Source organism: Dermacentor albipictus, chromosome 1, assembly GCF_038994185.2.
Source record: "Dermacentor albipictus isolate Rhodes 1998 colony chromosome 1, USDA_Dalb.pri_finalv2, whole genome shotgun sequence".
NCBI lineage: Eukaryota > Metazoa > Arthropoda > Arachnida > Ixodida > Ixodidae > Dermacentor > Dermacentor albipictus.
The window spans coordinates 27,413,718-27,439,031 of NC_091821.1; the positions used below are offsets into that span (position 1 = coordinate 27,413,718).

The 25,314-nt window shown below is 43.5% G+C and overlaps 1 protein-coding gene across 2 annotated transcripts in view; it reads left to right on the forward strand.

Annotated features, from left to right (window-relative positions):
* The window catches only part of LOC135906055 (rap guanine nucleotide exchange factor 1-like), a 141,286-nt gene that overhangs the window by 24,291 nt on the left and 91,681 nt on the right, over positions 1-25,314 (forward strand). The window contains exons 5-6 of one of the 2 annotated variants that reach the window (XM_065437203.2): positions 8,615-8,715; positions 12,159-12,383. In XM_065437203.2, coding sequence (XP_065293275.1) covers positions 8,615-8,715; positions 12,159-12,383 — 326 coding nt within the window. The remainder of the gene's footprint in view (positions 1-8,614; positions 8,716-12,158; positions 12,384-25,314) is intronic. The other variant, XM_065437205.2, reaches the window with a different exon arrangement.

Below are 25,314 nucleotides of genomic sequence, written 5' to 3' on the forward strand. Positions count from 1 at the left end.
TGCCACAGAAAGTTGTCATTAAATATAGTACGCTAGGATGCCAGAGGTATGCCAGAAGTGTATATGTTATTTGTTATGATAATAGACAGTTTTAGTATAGCGTACGCTATACCATTGTGTACGCTAAAAAATAGCGGGTCATCACTGCGCATGCACTGAACGCTAAGCGGAATAGCGGGTATAGTGGGCGTACGCAACGCAAACGATTAGCATTAGCGTTTTTTCGTGGTTTGCGTGAAACATGGCGGTGGTCCCGGTTGCCCGCTTCGAATTGAATTTGCCGTTGCTTTTGTAAAATGCACTTCGTTCGTAGCAAATGATTGCGTAAACAGCTTTCGCTAAGGCTCAGGCCGCCTCGACGACAGAGTATTATGGATAACCTCGTGGTGTTTTCGAAATCGCTTCTCGTTTCGAACGAGTCGAAGCCTAACGAAAGAAACATTCGAGATGTCAGTGCCACCTATCGCTACAGTCGGGAAACAGCCGCAACAATGGCATATGGCCTCTGAGATCCGAAGATTTCGACGGCCAACTAAAACTGTAAAAAACGTGCGCTGCTTAGCGTGCGCTACACTATAGCATATAACGTACGCTATAAGTTGCGTACGCTAAACTTAAACTGTCTAATGATTTAATACTGATGTAACTGTAATTGGAATCAAACAGATCTTGTTTGTTCGAATTTAACAGGACTTCATACCATTGATTGTGGAAAGAACTATACCTTGAAAATCTGAGTGCATGTTCCAGAATTTATTTAAAGACATACTACCGTAAAAACCGGACTATAGGTCGGACCGGAATATAGGTCGATCCCCCAACTAACAAATTCTAAAAATGAAAAAAATCTTTTTCAGTGGCAAAAGTACCGAAAGACGTGACACCCCTACCTATAAACAAATGCGACTCAGCAGGTTGCACAATGGTGACAGTATTTATTTAAATGCTGCTCGCATGTGCACCTGGCCAAGTTTTTAGCGGTATCGCGCAACCATCGACCCACGTGCTTGTCAACACCGTATTAACGGCGCTGAGCAGTGAAACAAACGAGATACGCGCATGTGTACACATGCCCTTACTTTCGCTATTTCGCCGCTCTGTGCCGTGATGATAAAAGGTGCTGACAAACACGCGGGTCGATGGTCGCGCGATACTGTTAAAAATTCGTCGGGTGTACAGTACAAAGAGGGGCACGAAGTCCGCAAGCACTACTCCGAATCAGAGCAACACGTTTGAACAGAGTCGGATGACGATTGCTTCTCGCTGTCCAGTCCATAGGCGCGTGCGAACTCTACCGCTTTCAAACGAATGCATTCGACATCATGCAGCGATCTTACACGCAGCTCTCGGACGGACTCCGCAACCTTGCCTTCCAGTTCTGCAGTCCGCTGCGATCCGGCCACGAAATGACGTTTTCTTTTGGTTGCTGCAAGTTGTAATACGTTGCTTTTGCCTCCACCACTACCGAATGCTATTTTCGGATACTCCAAGTTTGCGCTGTGCCGCCAGGTTGCCGTGGGCTTCCGCGCACTCAGTCGCCTTTTTTTTTGAAGGTGACGGTGAATTGACGTCGGCTTCCGCTCAATTTGAAACAAAATGAAAATGCAGCCTTTAATTAAAGGGCCCCTGAAACGGTTCGGACAAATTTTGTAGGCGCGTAGGGTACAGCTTAAGTAGAACATTCGCACCACAATTTAAGTGAAGCGTTACGTATTTATGGAGCTGCAAGCGATTAGAAGTTACCCTCCTCCCTAGCTATGCTTTTCCTCCTCAACTCGCTCGCCGAGCGAGCGGCGCTAAGCTCCGCCTTCACTGGTTCAGCGTCACGATGCGACGTCACATCGCTCACTTCCGGTTGTTTAGGAGCACGCCCCCTCCCGCGCGAGTCCTCTCCGCTAGCCGCTTGGCCGTCGACCGAGAGCTATCGAAGCAGCGTGCGTTGCGAGCATTCTGTCGTAGCGCCGAACGTGTCCGGTACTGCGCTAAAAACAGGCAAGCTGGTCATTTCGGCAAATGACTGGAGGCATAAACTCAAGCTGATGAAGGAACTTTAGCGTAGACGTGCGTGAGCAGCCTGATCGGTCTGCAGGGTCCAGACACTTGCTGGCGCAGCGCTTAACCAGTCAAACAAAGCGCTAATATTGCTCTAACCAAGTGTAAAGCATTTTAAACATTTATAAATCAACGTGTTGATGATTACACTCCTGCGAAAAATACACACCAGCAGCAAAGAATACACTTCGTTACTGCTACTGTGTATGGTTGAGCTCTGTGCCACCAGGTGGCTGCACTGTGCAGACCGTTCACATTTGCCCTTCTGCTCATGTCGTGGCTCATCCCGGCACAGTCAAGCGGCCAGACCCTGTCCCCCTGCGCTTGCGTTTGCCCTAATACTGGACTCGCGGTTTGCAGATCGCTAGGTTTGCAGTCCACAAGGCAACAAAGTCGAATCATAGTGCTCGCGAAAAGACAGACCGACTCTGACCGCGGAGCTCTCGTCAAAATGGAGTACGTTGTAACACAAGCAGACGACACTTGCTGTGTGCCGGAAGTGCTGAAGTGTACTAAAAAATTATTCTTGTGTATTCTCTTCAAGTTAATTTCTTTTTAAAAAACAAAGTAACTAACATTCCAGCTATTACGAGCATCATTTGTTCACCATAAAGTTGGAAAAATTATCGACCACGCGCCCTGGTCAGCCAATCAGATAGCTCGCCCATGTGACGTAATATGGGTTATTTGCATCATATGGGTAGGGGCGGCTTAAAATTCCGCCGAGTAGTGCGCTGCGATCGGCAGCGATGTGTATTTTTAAAACCTTATAATAAATTACACGCTTTACGCAGAGCACTTAGATGCATCAATTAATGATCAGAAGAACCTACTCTAACGACTCAGTACGTTTGTAGAAAATCGTCAAAAGCGTTTCAGGGTCCCTTTAATACAACTTTGCGACAGTGCAAACCCAAAATGCCGGTTCCACAATGTCGCCACGCCATAGAATAAAGAACCAACGCCGCGCTGCTGATGACGGCGATGGCGAAGGCGGCTGTTTTCTTCATCCGCCCATTGTTGCAAGACTTCCGCAGTTTTTTCGCCAATGTCCGGTATATAAGTCGAGGGTCGACTTTTCGCGATGGTTTTTTGAAAAAAAGTTCGACCTATATTCCGGTTTTTACGGTAGTTAAATAATTTTAGATGTGAATTGTTTTCTGCGCTATCACGCTTCACCGGTTGACACTCAAAGATGTAAATATATGGCACTGTGAACAAGTCGCAAATGGTCGATGCCGTGTACAGTAGAACCTCGTTCATATGTGTTGGAAAAACCACGAGAAAGAATGTACTAAATGGGAAAACATGCAATCCGAAGTAACTAAAAAAATTTGACAGATTCAACTATTCTTGACACCTACTTAATGTAAAGTGTTGCGCGGATTGCTGCAGCTGGAGATGCCGACGCGCATCGAGATGGTGGTGCTTCGGTGGCCGGAGACACATTTTGTTGTTTTCCTATTGCGTGGTGTTTTAAGAAGGCGACAGGAAACAAAATCGAGCTGGTGGACGACACCGCATGCCACCAAAGTGAAACGTGATGCCCATATTGCACAGGCAGGGAACGGCGGCACATTTGGATTATCACCTACTGAAAGGATGCAGTACGCTACTGATAGCTCGACGCTCTGCGCACCACGCTCTGTAAAACAGATAGGTGAAGACACTTATCACAATAGGTTTGGCGGCGATAGCTATGAATGCGGTGTGCAACGGCCCAGCCAGAGATTTGCTGGTATGGAAATAAGAAACTCTGAGCGCCTTCATTTTTACGCGAGACGGCCGGCTATATAGGTATATTGTTCTCAATCACGTGCGGCTGATGCCTTTTCTTGTTCACATGGGATCAAGCGACCGGAAAACATATACGATCGCAGTCTGTAGCAGGAAACAGCATGTTTTGGCTATTAAAAACATGCCCTATGCTTCCGACGGCACCATGCGCTGTGAAACAGATAGGCGAAGGTGCTTATCGCAGTGGGATTGGTGGTGATAGCGGTGAATGCTGCACGCGACGACCCCTGGAGAAGATTTGCTGGTACCAAAATGAGAAAGTGCGCGCCAGCGCTTTCACATGAGATGGGCGGGCGAGTGTTGTGGTGAAGCTGTCACGGCAGGCAGTTATATACTGTTCTTGATGGCACGCGCCTCGCGCATTTTCTTGTTTACACGGGATCTAGCAGCCTGAAAACATATCACGCAATCGTAGTTTGGTGACATACTGAACATTGATGCTGAAAAATTGGGTGTTCCGGAAAAGTATGAACCGGTAAAAGATGAGTGCAACTCTACTGGGTCATTTTTTCTGTTCTCGATTGCAAATGTTGGCGCTGGGAAAACGTAAGTAACGGGAACGTATCAACGAGCTTCTACTGTAATTACGACGCAGTCTGTGTGTTTGAAAAACGCACCAATTTTTCTGTTCTTCCTGTTGCCCAGCGAGTGCTGCCACCCCGTGTGGATACAAGAATTTTTCTTTTCTTTTTCCTTTTTGCTTCATAGTCTCTTGGTTTTGATTCCACGGCTTGTTAACGCCAGCACGTCAATGACCACTCGTGCAGGCATGCGAACAGTTAGTTTTCATTTCGTCTTGTGGGCTGTTTCTGTTTTAAACTCGCACTAACTGATGTTTATCTGGTTTCTAATCTCTGAAAGGGTCACTACTAGAACACATCTGTTCACAGGCAGGTACTGGTATTACAAATGACGCTGCCATGCCTGTGGTTCTTTACTTGAGACTCGCGAAAGCTGATTGCCCCACATTGGCGATGGGGCAAATGATTACTGCAAGTTTCTGACTAATTTAGTTTTTCTGATGGGCGCACAACCACAGAGTTTTTTTGTGTGTGCTCACATACATGCTTCAATTACGCTGTGGGCGTGTGTGCCGGTTGCTCTTCTGCAAGTGAGTCAAGTGGCGATCTTTTCGATGTGGACTACTGCCCAAGTGCCGAATCGGAATACGTATATCCATTGCAGTGTATCTACTCCTTTGATTCTTATTATACGTATTTATGCAAGCCCGTTGATATTAACGAATAAACAATACATGTTTACCTACGGGAAATGCTTCTTTTGTCATGTTATGGTCACTCAAAAAAAATTGTGGTAAATGTTTTTCGAAATAGGTTACTCTGAAGCTTTTAAATTTATGATAAAAAAAATTAATAGATCATAAAGTGTCGCATTTGGCAAAACAAATTTACCCTCAAATGTTTAAGATTTCGTGTTGACCACTGTGTAAAAACAAATGTACAGACTTGCAGCAAACAGTGCTGCCCTTGATAACAGATTGACTGATTAATTGCACTAAGATGCAGTGTGATCTGACAACATACATAATTATATTTTTCTTTTAATGCTGCCACCTGCTTAATCATAGGGTATGGTGTGCAGCTGTATTGACCCTTTTCACATGATTGCGTGGGCACTGCCATCTTTGATCACTTGGTGACTTGTCCATTGCTTGCCTTAGCTGTCTCCATGTTTACAGTGGATGTGCGTGACGCCCAATGCGGCTCAGCAAACCACTGTTTCAGCAGGTATTGTTGGCAGTGATTGGGTGGATGAAACTAAGCTTTGGCCTCAGCTTCAAAAGATACACAAGTGCTTTCGGAGCTCATTACACCTTGTCCAAGTAGTGCGAATAACATATACGGTGCCTGTGCTAAAATTGAAGCTTCCAAGTGTTCCCAGCTGTCCACACTTTCCACTTACGAATTAAATCAGAATGTGTGTTTTGCTCTTCATTCTTTATTTGGAAATCACTTTGAAGCAGCGGCTTGTCATGTTTCTGATTCTGTAAAGTTTCTTGATGTGGTCACTATCTGATTGTTTATTTTCTGCCTAATCGCTAGCGGGTTTGCTCAGTTGCGGTAGATTTGTTCTTGCTGCCCACAAAACCTGCAACGTAGATAATCTGTACTTTATAATAGCTTGTAGCTAAGAATTGTTATTGCTGGCCACTCGCTTACTTTGTGGACTGTCACAAAACGTTCAGCTTTGAACATTCATGTGTAGTTGGTGCAGTTGCCGTCACCCATGCTTCGTCACATTGATTCAAAAGTGAGCCCATTCACTTATTCTTGATACGTGGGCGATGTTGTGGGCATAACTTTGGATGTGAGTTGGGATGGGTGTGTTTAGATAAAATGCAAGAAACTTACTATGCCAGGAAGCGCTGATACTCCCTTTGACACTGACGTCACAGTTCTGCGGAAGCCCGCAAGGTGGAGAGAAGTAAATAATGAAAGGAGAATAAGACATCCACCCAAACATTGCAAATTGCTACAAAGGAAACCCATACGGGTTCCTCGAAAGAAAAGCCTCTCAGTTGAAGAAAAATTCATCCTGGTCTGAGACTCGAAACTGGGACCACTGCCTTTCTGGGGCAGCCGCCCTACCATCTGAACTAACCAGGCGGCTAGCAGATGGCAAGGCAAAGTTGAATTTATCAACAATTCAAAGCAAAGGCAAGAGTTTCTCCTTTTATTAATCCCTTTGACACTGTATAACCAGCGGTACTCACTATTGCCAAGGCTCTGAAGTTGAACTCTTTTCTTTGGAGGTCACCCATACTGTGCTGGCGGAAGAGTGAATTTTTTATTCTTGAGGAACGTTGTGCATCGCGAAGGGTAGCTGGCAACACGGGCAGTCATTGTGAAGCAGCAGTCAGTGGAGTTGGCCAACAGATTCATTCCATTCCTTAATATGCCAGTCACTACTTTTGCTGCCAACTGCTGCACACGCCTTCTCTCTACCTTTCCCCATTTCACAGCCTGAATGGAGCACATATGTGGTGAAGATCATTTCCGACAACTGATCACACAGTAGCAGGGTAGAAGTGGCACTGGTTTCGTATTTGTTCGCTGAGGCAACATGTGGTGCACCGCCAAAGTGCCATCTCATTCCTCTAGAGTAAATTGCTCTATGAAAAGGATGTATATCATATAGCATAGAGGCTTTTTTTCAGTCAGACACTCAGTCATATTTTCATTGTACTTGTCATCAGTCTGATTATTTTTGTTGTGTCTTGACAATTTTTCAATAACTGTGAGTTTTGATGTTTCGCACACCTGACATTAACAAACAGGTACTGCCTGCCCAGGAAACAGCCTTCTTAAAATGGTCCTGAACCACCCCTCGGGCTTGGTGAAAAAACATAGTCTGTGGATAGCATACGCTGCTGTGGACATCTCAGCCAACTTTTGCTGTCGTATGCGGCACGTGGAGCTCACAAGTGGAGCGCGTGGTCACCTTTCTCTCAAACGCTCCCTTTTCAACAAAAGCCTGCTTTCACTCTCTTCTGGACGCTTCAGTAATAAAGCGGATTGCCATTCACGGCTGCTATTGGCTAATAGCTGACATCAATCACGAAGGGTATTTGGATCAGTGCACTTCCTCCTACTGTTGCTGTGTATATTTATTGACCAAGTTTAATAAATAGGCTGAAGTAAGCAAAAATCTGCTTTTGAATTTTGACAATAATTGTGTACTTCCAGAAGAAGCCGACTATCGTCTGCTCACACTCGGCTGCGGCCACTCTCGTAGGAATTAAACTTTGTCCACTCTGTTTATCGGTGTCGTAGCCGTCGGGTCTCGCTAATTTCGAGTAGTTTTGAATGCTCAGCTAGCCTCGAACCACACAAAATGTCAGATCACACGCATGCTTGCCAGCATGCATCGACTCCTGGCTGCTCCTAGTCAGATGCTTTGGCAGACTTATTGGTAGTGCTTACAAATGCACAAATCGGATGTGGCTACTATCCTTCGGTCAAACTGGTGGGCAGAGCTGATCCACACCATGTAGCACGGCCAGATGAGCATATGAGCATGCACTCAAGCCCTGTCGTTCACAAAGCAAACGTTGCATACTACACTTAAGTGTAGCTGCGGTCTGCTACGTGGCGTAGATACCGCAACCGCTGCAAGGTGCCGTGACGAGTCTATTGGCTAAGCGCACTGTGGCTCACTGAAGACAACCGTGTTTGGCTTACGTTTGGCATGTCGTAGCATCCAAAATCACATTTGAACTGTGCATCACAGCGACATTCAGTAGGCAGAGCGTTGTGGGCACACCCCGCTCTGCAATAGCCGTTGCTGTGCTAGGCATTGAAGGAGGAGTAGAAGCACTGTGAAGGGTGTGTTTGATTGCCAATTACTCTGCTTCTGCTGAACAATTTGAAGTATTTTTTCTGGCAAAGTATTTCTTAAAGAGCCTATTTTAACTTCAAATGCATTTCTCTACATCGATAAAAGGTGGTTCAGGGCCCCTGTAATGGATGATAGCCAATTGGGCTAATCTGTTCTGCTGCATCCAAACTTGCACACCTTTTTCAAGAGTGGTTAATTTTACTAAATTTGACCTGTAACTCTACCTATATGCTCCTAATTGTACTAACATGTGTGATAGTTCAAAAAGGAACCATCATAGTAATAAACTTGGTAATTGTAACATATTGGGGAAAAATGGAAAATGAATATGTTTACGATGCCTGTTTTCAAGACACTTGACTGTCTCTGTTAAGCAATAAGTGTGTTAATGGCTTTTCCATTGTAGGCCTTGATTGAAGTCAGCCAAAAGCAGTCCCAAAACAAAGACAAAAACAAGCACATGGGTACCACTACTCCCAACGGCATCTACACTTCTAAAGCAGACAGGTGTGTTTTATTTCTTGCATGCATAGAATTCATGAGTGTTGCTAAGGGGCTCTATAGATTGATTTTAATGATATGATCTTACATTGTGTGTTTTTCCAGGCAATTTTTCACTTAAGTTCTTGGCCAAGCCACAAATTAGTTTTTGGATGTTGACTTCAATGGCTCTATAGGTGTCTTCACACAAACAATTTACAGAAGTCATGTGACTAGTGTGACTGGCAACTAGGAAAACTCCAACCATTATCAATGTTAACGCCGAAAAGCGCGACTTCTGAATCACTACTGCATAGTACATATTATCTCATTCTCAATGAAAATTGTGGGGATAGTGTGCCATTTGGGCGTCTACTGCAGAGTGAGTTTGAGTTTTCATGATTAATCAGCAGAAGAACAAAAGTGAAGATATTGTGGGGATGTCACCCGTACTCTTGGGACAAAGGAATGACAACCAGTAGTGCAAGGGCATTTATTGTGCCTTTTGTACACTAATGCTTACTACCCAAATTGCTATCCATGAACATGCCGAGGGATGTGCAACAAATCGAGGAAGTCCGACTCACAGCGGCCGGATAGTGAGCGAATATGTTTGCCCCATGCTGGACACCAATGCCTGGTCAATCGCGCGAATGGTCACGCGAATGGTGGTGCGTTCAAACGAGGCCTCGTGAGACAGTCTCGCAGAAGCATGGATCGGCGCACGTGTGGAATGTCCGCGCCGCTTGCCGATCCCGAGCCCAAAGAGGAAGAGCCTACTCCCTGTCGTGCCCGACCAACCTCGCTGTTAGATGGCGCTAGCAGCGCCACACTCGCGCCATTTCTCGTTATGCGCTGCAGCCAGACCGACCACCACCGGCACTAAGCTATGCGGCGAAGCCAGATTACAGGGAGATGCTAGGAAAACAACATACAGTGAAGCCTCGTTAAACCGTAGTTGGCCGGAGCTCGGAAAAAGTACGTACTAAACAATAGTACTGTTTAACCGAAATAGCATGAGCTCGTGCACTTACCTGTCGGAAGACGGAACTCGGAGAGGGTGTGATAAAAGGGGAAAAGAACATGCAGTATTTATTCACTTTGTGCGACAAACGTGTTATTTTTGTTTGATGCTGCCGCGGCCTAGCACAACGACAGCAGCCTCAAACTTACTGAAGCTGCGTGCCAGCTTTTCAGCCAGCCCTCTCTTCTCGGCAAACACTCGCATGGCTGATTCCTCTTTGGCGTTACGTATTCTCCGTGCACGCGTGCGGTAATGCTGCAAAAGTTCCGGGGTGCCTTTTTTATTGCCGGGTGCCGGAGTTCAGAATACTTTTTGTTTGGAATAGTTATGTTATCGCGCCCCTGTTCTCGTCGCGACGATTGCATTCATGAGGCTGACGTAACGCGCAGCTTCTGCCACTGTCGGGCCTGAATCGCCCGTGCTGTCGCTTTCCGTGTCGTCCTCATCACTGTCGCTAGTTGACACTTCGGCAACAACAGAGGCAACGATGGCGAAAAGTCGAACCTCGTAGCCGACACCTCTTCACCGTCGCAGCAGCGCTGCCAAGCAACTTCTTCGCATTCCAAATGCCACACACTGTAGTCAACAGCAGATCCCTGTCCCGTGCCTGCACCGACTTCTTCATGTCACGTTCGATAGCACGGACAATTTCTAATTTTTCTTCTATGCTGAGCACCCGGCGTCTTTTTTATCCGAGCTTCAGCATGACGCGAGTCCTCACTTTCACGACGCCACAATGCTTTCTGGCACGGCGTCAAAATGATGTTGATGTTGATGTGGCTTCACGCGCAAACGCACAGGGGGCTTGGAGGCCGTTGTTCCGATCTCTGAGGCTTGTTGTTCTGCCGGGCCGCCCGATGGAGACGACGCACCGCCGGGTTTGCGCCACGAAAAGTGGAAATGCTATGTTTTAACCGATGCTTACGCATTAAGCTGGTACAGTTTATGCGGATGCAAAACACATTTTGTTCAATGGCCGCTGAGTTGATTTGGCTTTACTACTTTTAAAACGAAACTACTGTTTAAGCGGGTACGGTTTAACGAGGTTTTACTGTATCGGGATGTGGGAGAGTCTCGCATCCCCACAACCTCAACAGAGATGTCTCTTCATGTATCTTATTCAAACTTACAAAAAGTCAAGTAAACAATAATTCCTACCATACAAGTTGACTAGCCACACACACAAGTTTGTGTCTCCTATCTCGCAAGTGCTTTAGCTTTCACTGGTCTTCACTTCAGTTAGTATCTGGCTCTCATCAGGTATTTTCATGATTATAACTGACTTGAAAGTACTGCTGTGTTTTCAGCTCTGGCAGCATGGTCCCTGCCTGATAAAAAGCGGCTGTGGCAGTGCACCTCTCTTCATGGGAAGCTGTATGTAAAATAAGCACCCACTTATTCTGACATGCTGGTCTGGTGTGTTGCTAATTGGGTCAGCAGCTCTGCAACTATTGTTGCAGAGCTTGAAAAATCAAGCAGCAAGTGACTGAGCAAAAACAGTTGCTTTGGACCAAAGTAAGCATCTGCAACCAAGTTGGTCATGTGATCTCTGTTACTTGCCAGTGTGAATGCACCTTATGGAAACAGGGTATCATGTTAACAGTGACAAACTAGCTTCGTTAGTCATGCTTTCCTACTTCGAAATATTACAGAGAGCTTCAAGTGTTCACATTTGAACCTTGTATCTTTGAAGCCTTGCATAATAATCCACATGCGAGTCAAGATTGGCTGTTTGAAAAATCGCTTAGAGTAATGCTTTCTGAAATGGCTATAAGTTAGTCTATTGATGCAGAATGAAAGGCTATATTATTTGCATTATGTGCTATTGGTTCTTGCTTGTGTCCCAACATCCTAGCATCTTTTCAAGGAACAGCAGGAGCACCAGCATCATTTCTACCAGTACATCACACTGGGCGAGCAAGAGCTGGAAGTGTTGACCAAGGTTTATGCCATTGGCTTGAATGCATGTCTGACGTTCTCATTGGGTGCACATATCAGATACATGTTAAAAATCTAAAAATGAAATAACTATTGCTTCAGGTCACTTGGAGCTTTTGTAGAAATATCTCAATATATACAACATTGTCACCATGTAACATCACTATTTTCTTTATACATATTTAAAATTGAGATTTCGGACTGGGGCCACTGAGCCAATGCGTGGAACAGGTTTTCTGTTCTTAGCTTGTAAGCTTTGTAATAAGTTATCTCAACGGAAAAGTTAGCTGCAGTCATTAGCTAGTTAAAAATTGCATGCATAATATTTACAAAAACAGAACATTTGCTTTTTTTTCTTTGCCTTTTGTTGTAGTTCGACAAAGGTAAAAATAGGTACAGGCAAGTGTGATCAAGCTGTGCTTGTGCTCTGCCTAAGGGGCTTGTGGGAGGGTGAGTACTGAGGATTCACTCAACAATACGAGTGCATGTGCTATGTGCTGGTTGACAGCAACAGCCATCGCAACTCTCTGCCGGAGCTGCCCCTGACCCCTCGTGAGCGGCAGATCCTGGAGTCAACACGAATTCCAGACAACGGGGCCACAGTGGTGGCTACAGCTGTGCCCTCCAAGGGCCCTCTCTGCCACTCGGCCTCCTCCGACAGCATTCTGAGCTCGGCCCTGCGGCCAGACTTTCCACCTCCCAAGCCGCCCCTCCCGCACTTAACGCCACCCAGGTAGGCGGGCCCGCATGCCTGGCTTGCCTTCTTGCACCACTGTTCTTTTGCTTGGGTCAAGCAATAGGCTTCTTTTTTTTTTTCCTGCCTGGCTCATGTGCACTGATTTTGCTGATTATAGTATGTAGTATTATTTATATAAAACTATTTGTCTAGTTTGAAAGAAGAACAAAAAGACATTTTCAGTTTTTGGGAAGTAAACTTGCTGACATTTTTCTGTGGCAATGAAGGTAAAGCTGTGGAGGGAAAGCGCATGCATGGCAGTGCTCCTAAAAATAGCCCTCCAGTCTCATTCGAGTTTGTTTAGTCTGAAGAACAGAACACATAAGCATCTTATAGTGAGCACTCATATTTATGCATAAAATATACCCCGCTCAATGCCATGTTTGATTATTTTTTTTCACTTTTTTGCGTTTTGGCAAACAGGAAACCGTCGCATGTAGCAAGCTATGTGGATTCAGTGTAACAGAAAATTCTGTCATAGTCTGCTGGTCTACTTGGTGCAGTAACGCATGTTCAGAAGCTTCACCCCTGTAGCTTTCCTTTCATTGCCACAAAAAGTTGTCGGTGAGTATAAAAGGACCTTCTGCAGTGTATTGACTGAGGAGGCGCAGAGTTATAGAGAGGCAGCCATCAGCTCATCTCTTGCTGAATCTCTGAATGTGTATGTCTGCATAAATTGTTCTTAGTTGAGGTGTTGAACAAATGGAGATTAGGTTACTTTAATATTGCTTTGATTTGTGCTATCGCGCTCAGTACGAGCTGCAATGCACGAGTGTGTGGCCAAGCGCTCTCCCAGGCTGAATAGTGGTGGCGAACAGCGCCATGTTCCCGACTTAAAGGGAGAGGGTTCCACTATCCTTGTTTCGAACATTGTCCCTTAATGCCTGTCATTGCCCCCTCTCCCAGGCTTCAGGAAAACTTTGTCCCACGAAAATAATCAGAACAGACTGGTGGCCGCCTTTTGTGTGATCTGTGTATCGTTCATGCTTCTGAAAATGAAAACTGCTATCACCTCCAAATTAATGCTTGATTTATCGCCCTGTCATCATACATGTTTCTGCATTACCGCTCAGTGTCTGCATTTTCCCTTCCTCTCTTTCTGCGTGCAATTGCAATAGAAACGTTGTGAACTCACTGTTTCTTATCTGCAATATTTTACTGCACAAAAAAGTGGCCGCTGTCTGTTCTGATCGTTTTCACGAGACCAAGATTTTCCATATGAAACTTTGGGAGAGCGCGAGAGCAGGGAGCAATTTTCAAGGCAACAACAGCATAACCCTCTCCCTTTAAGTAGCAAACGCACCCTCACTATCCATCCTGGAAAAGCACTTGGCCATGCACGTGCACATTGGAGTTCATGGTGATTCGCGATAATACATAAGTGAAGGAAATTTTTTTTTTTCATTTGGGAATTTTTTGTTTTCTTTAACTTTTTAATTCTTTAACTTTGTTACCTGCAGCATAGTGGTCAAGGCATGTCCTCTTGAAAAGAAGCCCGAGGCTAGCATCAGCTTCAACATATCCATCCCCAAACTTTCAGCGAACTACAGTGTTGTTTCAAGGATAATTTTCCCACAATGCTTTTTTGTGCAATGCGAATCGAAATGACATTGAAACACTTATGTTCAGTTGACTCTCGTCACAACGGACCCTAATAATCCGACAAAAAATGTTTGTTTTGTGAAAAGTCCGTAATATCCGAGACGCCTCACTTCCGAAACTTTCGTCGCACTGTCTAACAACTTTATTGTAAAGAGTGAGTGACGAACATCCGAAGTAAAAAACACACAAAAAAAGTAGCAGTTTCGCCCGAAAGGTGAAGCATCGATTGCGATAGCAAATTAAGCAAGCTAAGCACAACTGTAGCAGCGAGTGAATCGACCTTCGTGCTGTCTCTCGCTTCAAACTAAATGTCGAAAGCACGGTGTATACCGAGCTACCAGCACTGTCGCGCACTTTGTCCGCATCACAGATCGCTTTCAAGATACGGCGGCCGCGCCATTAACAGCAGCCATCGGAGTAGACCCCCCCAAGAACTTTTCCTCGCCCCCCCCCCCCCTCCCTCGTAGCTCGCGAACGAAAGACGGCTCGCTTCCGCCTCGTTTTCCTCCCTCTCTCCCTCGCACGCAAGATATTGAGCTGCGATCATTGGCTGACCCTTGCAAGTCAGTTGCCAGCTCGTGTCGACACAGCAAAAGTCCGTTTTATATGCCCGATTTTGACAAAAATTGCTGCTAATTTCGTCCGCTGTAGCCGATAGTCCATTGTAGCACGGTCCGTTAAAAGCGATCTTCGTTGCATTGATAAAATAGGTAGGACAAACTAAGGCTTAAATATGGTCTGTTACATCTGAAAGTGTGTTGTACGTGGGTCCATTGTAACGAGCGTAGACTGTATATCATAACGCATTTTGCTGATGATTTGCTTGATACTAACATTGTTACATGAATCCTATTAAGTGACCAGTGACCAACTTCAGTTCCACATTTGCGACATGTGCCCTGTAGCAATAATGTAAAATTAGTAAATGTATTAGATAATGTGCTAATTAGCAGTTTGTCATAGTTTATTTATGTCTACCAGTGTAAGTAATGTGTTGCCACAAAAATAACCAATTTATATCTGCTGCACTGGCTGTAATAATAACTGGATTATTTATAGTCTTTGCCAGAACACCTGATATTTTTTAATGGTATCTTGACTTTTTCTTTAACATAGGAGAATGGGCTGAAATTACTGAAATGAGGCTTAGTACTGATAAAGAAGCTCGAGAACAAGTTAAGGACCATGTAAAGAGTGATAGAACGAAGAATGTGAGGCGTAACGTTAAGGTGAGGAGGGAGACAGAAAAAAGGCGGTGCGGATCAGAGAGCTAACAGGGATAGCCGATATTCTAAGTGACATTAAGAGAGAAAAATGTAGCTGGGCAGGTCATGTAATGCATAGGTTAAATAACCGGTGGACCATTAGGGTTACAGAATGGGTGCCAAGAGAAGGGAAGCGCAGTCGAGGACGGCAGAAGACTAGGTGGGGTGATGAAATTAAGAAATTCGCAGCTGCTAGTTGGAATCGGTTGGCATAGGACAGGGGTAATTGGAGATAGCAAGGAGAGGCCTTCATCCTACAGCAGACATAAAATAGGCTGCTGCTGCTGCTGCTGATGATGATGATGAAGAGCGAACTGCAAGAAAATTGGCTTATGTATTGGCAAAATATTTCTTCCTTGTGTTTTGACAGGGAAATATAGCATAAAAGTTCTAAAAGGCAATTCTGCTTCTGGGTCTCACTTAGCATATTAAAAGGGATCAGAAAGTAATTTGATTTCTAGCATTGACATGTGACCTCAGTTTTTCAGTTTTATGTTGTTATATTTATCTTTGAAACATTTTATAATCAAGTAAGCTTGCTGATATCAGACATCAAGTGTGCACTAAGAGCCAGAGCATGTAATTCGCATTTCATGTGTGTAATCATGGTGCCTGGTAATTATGCATGATTGCTCGTGTCCATCCTTCTACTACAGTCTTCATCTTCTCACAGCTATCTCAGTTCCCTCTATGCATGCCTGGCAGAATGTGGTTCTGTTTAAATAGCCTGAAGATGTCATTTAATCACTTTTGGGGATATGTTTACCTTGCGTGGCATCCTGTAAGTGTGCTCAAGAATTGAAAATAACATCCATGAAAGGTGTGCCTTTTTTTTGTAAAGTCCACATCCAGTAATTGTGTAACAGGCTGAGTGATAGCCCCGAAAATGGTCAGTGAAAAATATAGCTACTGTATTTGCTATTTTGTGTGTGAATGTCGGAAGCATCGCTTGGCTTTATCAGCTGTATGGAATGGGAGAATTGAACATCAGGAGCTTTTCGTCTGCTTTGTTTTTAGCCTCTAAGTAATGCCTGCTTGCTTCTTCACTAACTGTGTTCCCTACTAAAACTTCCTCAGGCTTGTTAGGCCTATTGTGGTTATAAAGATATAGTCATTAAAACTGAATGTAGTGTTCAAACAATGCTGGTAATTTTCACCATTGTAATTTTAAAAAATGCAAAAATTTGAGACTGATGTAAGTGCCTTAGGTTGCATGCATGTACTAATAAAGCATTAAAGGAAAGTATGAACTAAAGCTAACAAGACTGATAGATGTTTAACAGGTCAGTCTTACTGAGAGCAGAGTTTTCATAGGTGAGAAAATTTGTAACTTTACAAAGTATTGGTACCACCACTGTGAAAGTAATGTACAGCTCCCATTATGTATACCCACTTCAGGCGCTGCATTTATGATTGTACACGCGAAGGTGATACCTCAGAACTGCAAGCCTTAATGATTCTAACCACATTTGAAACCTGTTGCGTGCATCTAAGGCCTGTCTGATTAGTCTTGTGCTGCAAAAACCTAATATGCTTGATGTATGTTCAAGAAATGTCTTGAAGTTAAGCCTCTGAGTGCCTGGTGGCTGTGCCTATACTACATAGTGTCTGTTTTTTCGTTGTTTTCAACAGTTGCACTAAAATTTGAGTAAATGTGTTAGCTGTCTTAGTGTTCTTCAAGTACACTGTACTAAAATGATTTTGTTCTTATGCTTGAAATATTTTTTGGAACTCAGGTGCGGAATGCACATCAGTAAACCTTAGGAAACTCATTAAAACGTTTCCTGCTCTGTCAGGACTACTGCTGGGAGTATGTAGAGCTGGTGGAAGTTCTCAACAGATTATGACCTCTTTGATTAAGATCATTAAGTGTAGGATTCCATGTTAATCACTGTGCTTATTGCAGGGGATTCAAATTGTGGGAGAACTGAGTGGGCCATTTAGTTGTGACATTCCATGCAGCTAAGTCATATTTAGGCATAAAACAAGTGCTGCGAGCTTACTAAAAGGGTAATATAGCAGTATGGATGGACTTATTTCTTGCCTTTAGTGTTACTTGTGTCTGGCATCTAATGACATTATGACTAAAGGGATAGCTTAGGCATACCATCTGCTTAAAGGAGCAAGAGCCAATTTTCTTGATTGCAGAGCAGTGGAATTGACGTCTGTTTTTCAGTCGTATATCATTATTGGTGGCAGACATCAGTAAGCTTGTGCTAATCACTGATTAAATGAGTTTATAATGAATCCCCTTAAGGTCCAGCTATACAGGGCTGATCGTGCGTGCCTGGCTACACATCACACATCTGCGAGGCTGTGCGTGCTTGTCATGGGTGTCTAGAGAAGGGAGACTCGCAGGCCATGCATGCGTTAGGCAGTGCTTAATTTTGAACATCATTTTGAGCATCATTTTGAGCATCATTTTGAGCATGTGCAACGGAAGTGGCAGCCCGTGCGTCAACGTCACGTGGCCAGCATGTAAACTTTCGGTGTGGGTTTTGAAACAGGTTGTTAGGGTTTCGCAATCATACCAACATGCCAGGAGTCGCCGCTGGTTATGTGTTGCACGACGGCGATGGAGGCCATCAATAATGAAACACTGATTGCCTGCGTTGAGGCACGACTTGCACTTTGGCAGGTGAAACACAAGCACCACAAAAATAAGCATGTGACGAGCTGCTTGTGAATCGAGATGGCAAGTGCTCAAAATTTTATATAGGTGTCATACATGGGGCACTTTCAATCGTGATCAAGCCTGATCGGGATCAGATTTCTTAATCACATTTGCCTCTTTTTGTCAGAGGTAAGAATAAACTTTCATCAAACCCAAACGTTTCCCCTGAAGGTGATCTAGCAGCACTGTGCTACATGCAATGAAGCACTCACTTATGTGGGTATTGTGTGACTGCTTGCCCTCCTTTTCGTCACACGTGTTTAGACTCGGAGACGCGTACACTCACACTTAGTGAGACATGTGTCCCGTGCTCCTTGTGGTTGGGCCTTTAGGGTACATGTTGCAATGGTAGAATTGAAGCTGGCCAGTGCTTGAGGCATATGTTGTACTTAGTAGGAACCCTGAAGCTACCACCTCCTCCCCGAAAGTGTTTCTTAGAAAAATGCATTGGTATTTTGCTTATTATTTCACGAAGCCATGCACACTGCGGGACAAAACAGTTCAGTTCAATTCAGTCTTTATTTTCTCTTAGACAGAGAAGGAGACAGGACTAAAAGCTCGCAAGCTTGACAGAGGTCCTGCCCCCTTTATCAACTTGGCAGTACAGTACACAGGCAGAGATTTTCATTTTTCCAAATAAGCATAGAAACAAGGCAACAAAAACACATTGTAAAAAGCAGCGCCATACATTGCAGCACAAACACAGGCATTAGTAAAACAAACAGGTTATGGGAAAACGAAAAAATGGTATAGCTTTAAACTGAGTGCAATATCATCACGTAATTTTGCTAAGAAAAAATCACTTAATAGCATCATTTGAATGTTCAAAAAGCTCAAACAATTCTTTGTATAATTTATTTAATAATACTTTAATAATACTGGAAGACTATAAGAAAGAGACTGCTCGGTGTAATATGCCCTAGGATGTTGGCACTAACCAAATTTCTTTGTCTAGTCTGCAGGACATGCGTGTTTTTCTCAAGTTTTGCCAGCTAACAAATATAATTTTCATCACTTTATGAGGAACGTTTATAGATCATTAAACGTCTATAATTGTATAACCTGTTGATTGGTGGGATTTCATATCTTAAAGACAAGTCATACGGGGGGGAGCAGTAAGGCAGACCAGCAATGCATCTTACAGCTCTTTTTTGAAGAAGGTGAAGCTTGGATAAATTTTTGACACCCATAGTGCCCCGAACAGTATAACAGTATTGCAAGAGATAGAGAACTAATGAGTTGTATAGCAACAGCCTAACCTTGACAGGAAGAATACCGTGCAGGCACAACATAACACCGACAGCTGAGGACACTTTTGATCTAATATAGTCAGTAGGATCATTCCAAGTCAAATGCTTTGAAAACATAACACCAAGGATTTTAACAGTATTAACTATTTCAGCAGTATCAGAGCTTAAGAACACGTTCAACGGCCTAGAAATTACTGTCCCTTTTGGAAAGTACAATATTATTTTTGTCTTTTGAGAATTAATCTTCAAACAATTTGATTTTGCCTATGTATTTAATGTATTCAGTGTTCTGATTGCTTTCTCTTCAATGTCACTTTCTGATCTCCCAGATATGAACACCGAAGTGTCATCAGCATAGGATACAATCTTACCATCAGTCACACATTGCACAATATCATCTATATAGATTAAAAATAAAAGTGGTCCCAAAATACTTCTTTGGGGGACTCCTGCACTAATATTTTGTATTGAAGACAATGAATTTTTAAAGTCTGCATATTGTGTTCTGTTCAACAAATAGGATTTCATAAGGTCTTGAGCTTTTCCTCGGACACCATAGTTTGCCAGTTTATGCAGTAAAATTCTATGGTTTATCAAGTCAAAAGCTTTAGTAAAATCTAATCCGCCATGGTTGCTCAGTGGCTGTGGTGTTGGGCTGCTGAGCACAAGGTCGCGGGATCGAATCCCAGCCGCGGCGGCCGCATTCTGATGGGGGCGAAATGTGAAAACACCCGTGTGCTTAGATTTACATGCACGTTAAAGAACCCCTAGTGGTCGAAATTTCCGGAGTCCTTCACTACGGCGTGCCTCACAATCAGAAAGTTTTTTTGGCACGTAAAACCCGATAATTTCATTTTTAATTTTTTAGTAAAATCTACATATATGCCTGCACCTATCTTCTTATTTTGAAACATATCTGTTGTGATTTCTTTTTGAGTCGGTAATGCTGTTTCAGTGGATCGATTCTTTCGAAACTCATGCTGAAAGTCAAGGAGCTAGTACCCTACCATGCATTAATTTTTCTATACCCTTCGAGAATACCGGCAGTATAGGAATCGGACGATAGTTACTAATCAAATTCTTATTGCCACTTTTAAAAACCGGGGTCACTTGAGCCATTTGCAGTGCCTTTTGAAATACAGCGGTAGATAATGAGATTGTAAATTTGAGTAACAGCCGAGCATATTAGGTGAAGAACATGTTTAATGGCCGGTATTTGGAGGCCAGTTGCATCTGCTGACTTGCTATTTTTAATACTACTTATGCGCGAGAAAACTTATGTGTAGTTGGTGAGTGCAACGAAAAGGGATGATGGACAGCTGCTTCCCTTCATAGATTCAGTGTAATTTTGGCCGCACCATACCTCACTCTGAGGTTCCTGTAAAATAAAAAAATTGTTGAAAGTTTCAGCTAAACAGGTCCTGTAAATTCGTTTTCCTTCACGCTGAAAGTTATCAGAAGTATCATGGGTGTTTTGTTGCAGTAAGGAATTCAGTTTCTGCCAGATTACATCCGATTGCTGTTCATCAGGGCTCCAAAATACATTTGTAAAATGATCATCTTGAGCCATTTTTAGTTTTGATGTTAGATTATTTCTGTACTTTTTGAATTGCCGGAGCAACTTTTAATCTTTTGATTGTACAAACTGTGCATACAACCTGTTCGTATGCTTGATCATTTGGAGCAAATTGGATGTCATCCAGGGTTTCCGTGCCTTTGATGGAGTGGTTGTCTTTCTTAGTGGAAAATGTGCGTTATAGATAGCCTTGTATGTAGTGATGAAGTTAATGTAAGCGGTATCACTATTACCTGCCTTGAAAACATAGTTCCAGGTCTGTTGACTAATGGCAGAAAAACAGGATTCGAGATGTTTTTTGTTATATATTGTGTATAAATTATTTGCCTCTTCTTTTGATTAACATGAACAGTCTCATCAGCTATCACGATGATTCCAAGATGATCACTAATGTTTGTATAAACTACATCTGCAGTTACTAAATTACTGTCAAAATTTGTAATGAGTACATCTAATAAAGATTCACTTTCTAAAGTCACCTGCGTCGGCTTTGTTATTGCGCTAAAAAGACCATTAGCAGCAATTAAGTACTGAAGTTCTGGATTGAGTCAATAAAAGCATAGTTATGTTAATGTCACCATCTAGAACCATATCTATAGATTGATCAGATGCATAGCTAAAAATTGTTTCAAAAAATTCAAAGAAGTGGTTAATGGCACCAGATGGTGGCCTGTAACTAGCACAGAAAAGTTTGTTCGAACTTCGTAGGGTGAGGACCTCGTAATCAGTATTTATCGCCGTGTATCTTCAACTATTTCGCACAATACTGTTTCTTTCAGCAGGAGTGCGCCGCCGCCGCCTCCCATTTTATCTTCGCGGTTTTGATAAAAGCACTGATAGCCAGGATGATGAAATACGATCTATGCAGGTGTATACCAGGTTTCAGTCAACATTATTGCTGTAAGTGGCACTCCGAAAGTATCCAGTAGAACAGCTAATTCATCTTCTTTGTTTGTTAAGAATCTAACGTTTAAATGAAAAATGGACAAAGCAGATTTTTTTGGTTTCACTATATGCTTATTTCATGCGGCTGATAACCCATGTCAGGAGACAAACAAATTTTAGGTGCCTGCAGGTACAACTACACAATTTGATGCAAATCATCAAATTGGGTGATCGCTTTGACTGCTGAGGTATCTGTTCTGTGCGCAAATATTTTGCCATTCTGAGTCTATGCATATTTCCACTGGTACTCTTTTTCTTTGCATTTGCTGCACCAAACAGTTTTTTAATGGAAGGGCTCAAGTGCTCATTAATGAAGATGGGGGTCTTGGGTTCGAGTTCAATGTCCTCTGACATTATCCTCTGCTTTTGAGCTGTCTCACGAAAGCAGTCACGGACTGATCTGCGAGCAGACTGCACCACTATATTTGGAGCTTCTGTATTTCCCATAGTACGAACGCGGTGACAGACCTCGATGTCTCCACTTTCAATAGCCTTTGCTATCTTTTTTGTGATCTCCATTACCTTCTCATTTTGTGTCCTTGGAACACCTTTCACTTCATCGTTGTGACACCGCATGTGCTGTTCATTTTGTAGAAGTCTTGCTTCATGCTCTCCAACTTGAGCACGCAAAGCATCTCGTTCCTTTTCTTGATTTTTGCCACGGATGTTCTTAGCTCCCCATTTTCCAATTCAATGCGGTTCACGGACGTTTTCATTTCTTCATAACTCTCGTTTATGAAGCCTAGGCTGCTCTTTATCTCGCAAATGTCCTATCTTATGTCCCTTTCGAGACTTTCCCATAGTTCATGGAACTCTTCAAGTTTCGTTTCAGTTCCTAAAAAAAAAAAGTTTAACAAGTTCCTTTGACATTTCCACTGGGCAAAGGGAAAATAAGCATGCAGTTCGGATAACGCTATGACAACAACAGCACAGAAGAGCAGGTACAAGCGACAGTTGGTATGCAGCAGCAGTCACGACAAATGTAAAAGCTCTCAGGCTAGTAGGGCAAAATTTCACCACCTGAGAATGTACACCAAAGCGCTTAGATAAGCATGCGATCGCCATGACTGCTGCTGCCGAGTGAAGCGTTGATGCATTTTTCGCCGGCTTTTCTGCTCTCCGCCAGGAATCCACACAGGCGCAGTGCACTAGGCCAGGAAACGCTGATGAAGCATGTGGTCCGATGATGGTTGTCGTGTCCAGCAGTCGCTGAAGTCAAACCGCTCACAGATATAAGCTGGCCGACACCTGAGAATGTACACTGAAGTGCTTAGAAAAGCATGCAATCGCCATGACTGCTGCTGCTGAGTCCAAGGGGAATGCTTGTGTATATTGTGACAAGAGTTTTGGGATGAGCATCTTAAAAGTAGTACTGCTAGTCTTAGGATTCTTAGTAATTGGACATACCTGTGCATTGACTGGGTTCAGCCCCACTATTGTGCTACCTGCCCTGAATAAATAAGCAGTTGATTTTAAATATTATATTCTTAATTAGTTTTTATCGCCTATCTACTGATGGCTGGTGCCACTTGCAACATGTTGCCGTTAACCATTATTTCCTGCACTGCACTGTCTTGAAATATTTTGGCTTTTTCTTTTTGAGACAAGTGGTGTATGTTGCTTTTAATGCTTGTGGGGGCCTTGTATCTCACAGGAGTACCGACCACTGTGGTTCGGGCTTATCGAGCCACTGGGCCATAACAGCCGCCACCTCTCATAGTCTAGCACGTGCTGTGTGTGCACTCAGGCCGCAAAAGGGAGGCACCGAGCACTACGCACGCAAGAAAACACAGTACTGCCCTAAGTTAGTGGAAACCACTTATTTGTCTCCGGTGATGCCCAAACGGCACAAATGCCCAGTGCGGCATGAGAATCAAAGGTCTCCTGTGCCAAGGGTGAAATATGCAGGCAGGGTACCGCTAGCATGTTGCTGCGAGAGGATGGCTCTCTGTGACCTGCTACTAGGAAAAGTCCCCGTGGCTATGCTGCTTGCTCATGCAATAACCAATGGGCCCACTTGAAAGAGCTTGGGCAATCTCCGTCGGCTTGGGCTCTTGATATGTACGGCTCAGCGCAGTAGGACTATGTGTGCGCACTAGGCACTGCTCTCGGCTTAGTATTCGGAAAAGGAGCGACACCAGGTATGCGTTCGCCGAAGGTGCAACGACACCGTAGACGAGCTCAAGTCCAAGACTCTAACAAAGAGCTGACAGATGAGAGGAAAACGTGTATGTACCGAGTGCTGTCCCAAGGAGGTCTCCCTCGAACTTGCTTTGCCGACCATGGCGGCGTTGGCCGGCAGCGTGGGCGCCACCGCTGCAAACCGGTCCATGGACAAAGCCACTCCAACGACTGTTGCGAATGGAAAGGGAAAGGCGTAGGAATGACAGAATAGGTGAATGCCCGCACTAATGCACAGGGGTGCACCTCAATCCCCACATGCTTCAAGTGCTTGCGCAGTGCATAGCTTGCGAGCAGAAGTTGAGCACTTAACTCTGGCATCAACAAAATCAAATGTGGCAATCACTGTAACTTGAACAACTGATGCCATTTCTGGTCTCGTCTTTGCAGTTGTATTCGAAAGGCACCAGCTTCTGACATGCCTCTTGCATGATCAAGGTTAAGGGTGTTGCATATCTCTTAGTTTAAAAAGGTAGCTTCTAGAGGTACCTAATGTGTGTCTCACAGAATTGTTCTGTTTGCTTTGACTGCAAACTTATTGATTGCAATGGTATGACTAGTTATGTTGCAAGCAGTACCGTTGCTCTGAGGTACCATGCATTCATTCCAGCCGTTTTAGTCCTGTCTTGCATAACTGGCGACTCTCATTTTAATAAAGGTGGTTGATGGCAAGATGTGATGGAAACAAACTTCTGCACTTGCATTTTAGTGATGGCATTACTCTTCTTTATTTGTTTCAGTGCTTGAACAATTTGTGCACTGACACCTTTGCTTGTGTATTTGTGTTTGGTGTGGCCTAATGTGATGTGTAGCATGTGATGTCTACACAGATTGCATGATAGTGCATTACACTGAAAATGTTTACTTTATTAAGTATTATATGTGTCGTCCTTTGTTAGCTGCCGTGATATATATATATCTATATATATATATATTGAGGGGGATGGAGTGAGGAGGGAGGGAAAAGTAGTTCATTGCATTTGGCAGTGTATCAGGGCACACGCGTTATTGACCATAAACCAGCTTCAGGAGTTTTAACTAATTGGAGGCGCAGAAAGACGCAGCATCATTAAATTAATAAGTATTTTCATGTTAAGTTACTTATGTGCTGTTTTTGACTTCAAAGATGTCAACTGCACCAGAATTTTTAAACATTTTTAATAGTGCTTTCCAAAGGCTGTTTACATCAATGTTATCATACCAAGTACACTTGCCTTAGGAAAAAAGGAAGAATTAGAATTAATTGAAGAATCAGATATACATGTTCTAATTTATTTATAAGTTAGAAAATATGCCTTAGGAAAAAAAAGAATTAGAATTAATTTAAGAATCAGATATACATATTTTAATTTATTTATAAGTTAGAAAATATACTATAGTTTGCAGAGCAATATACAGTGTTTGTGGTTTACCTGGATGACATTCATAACTCATC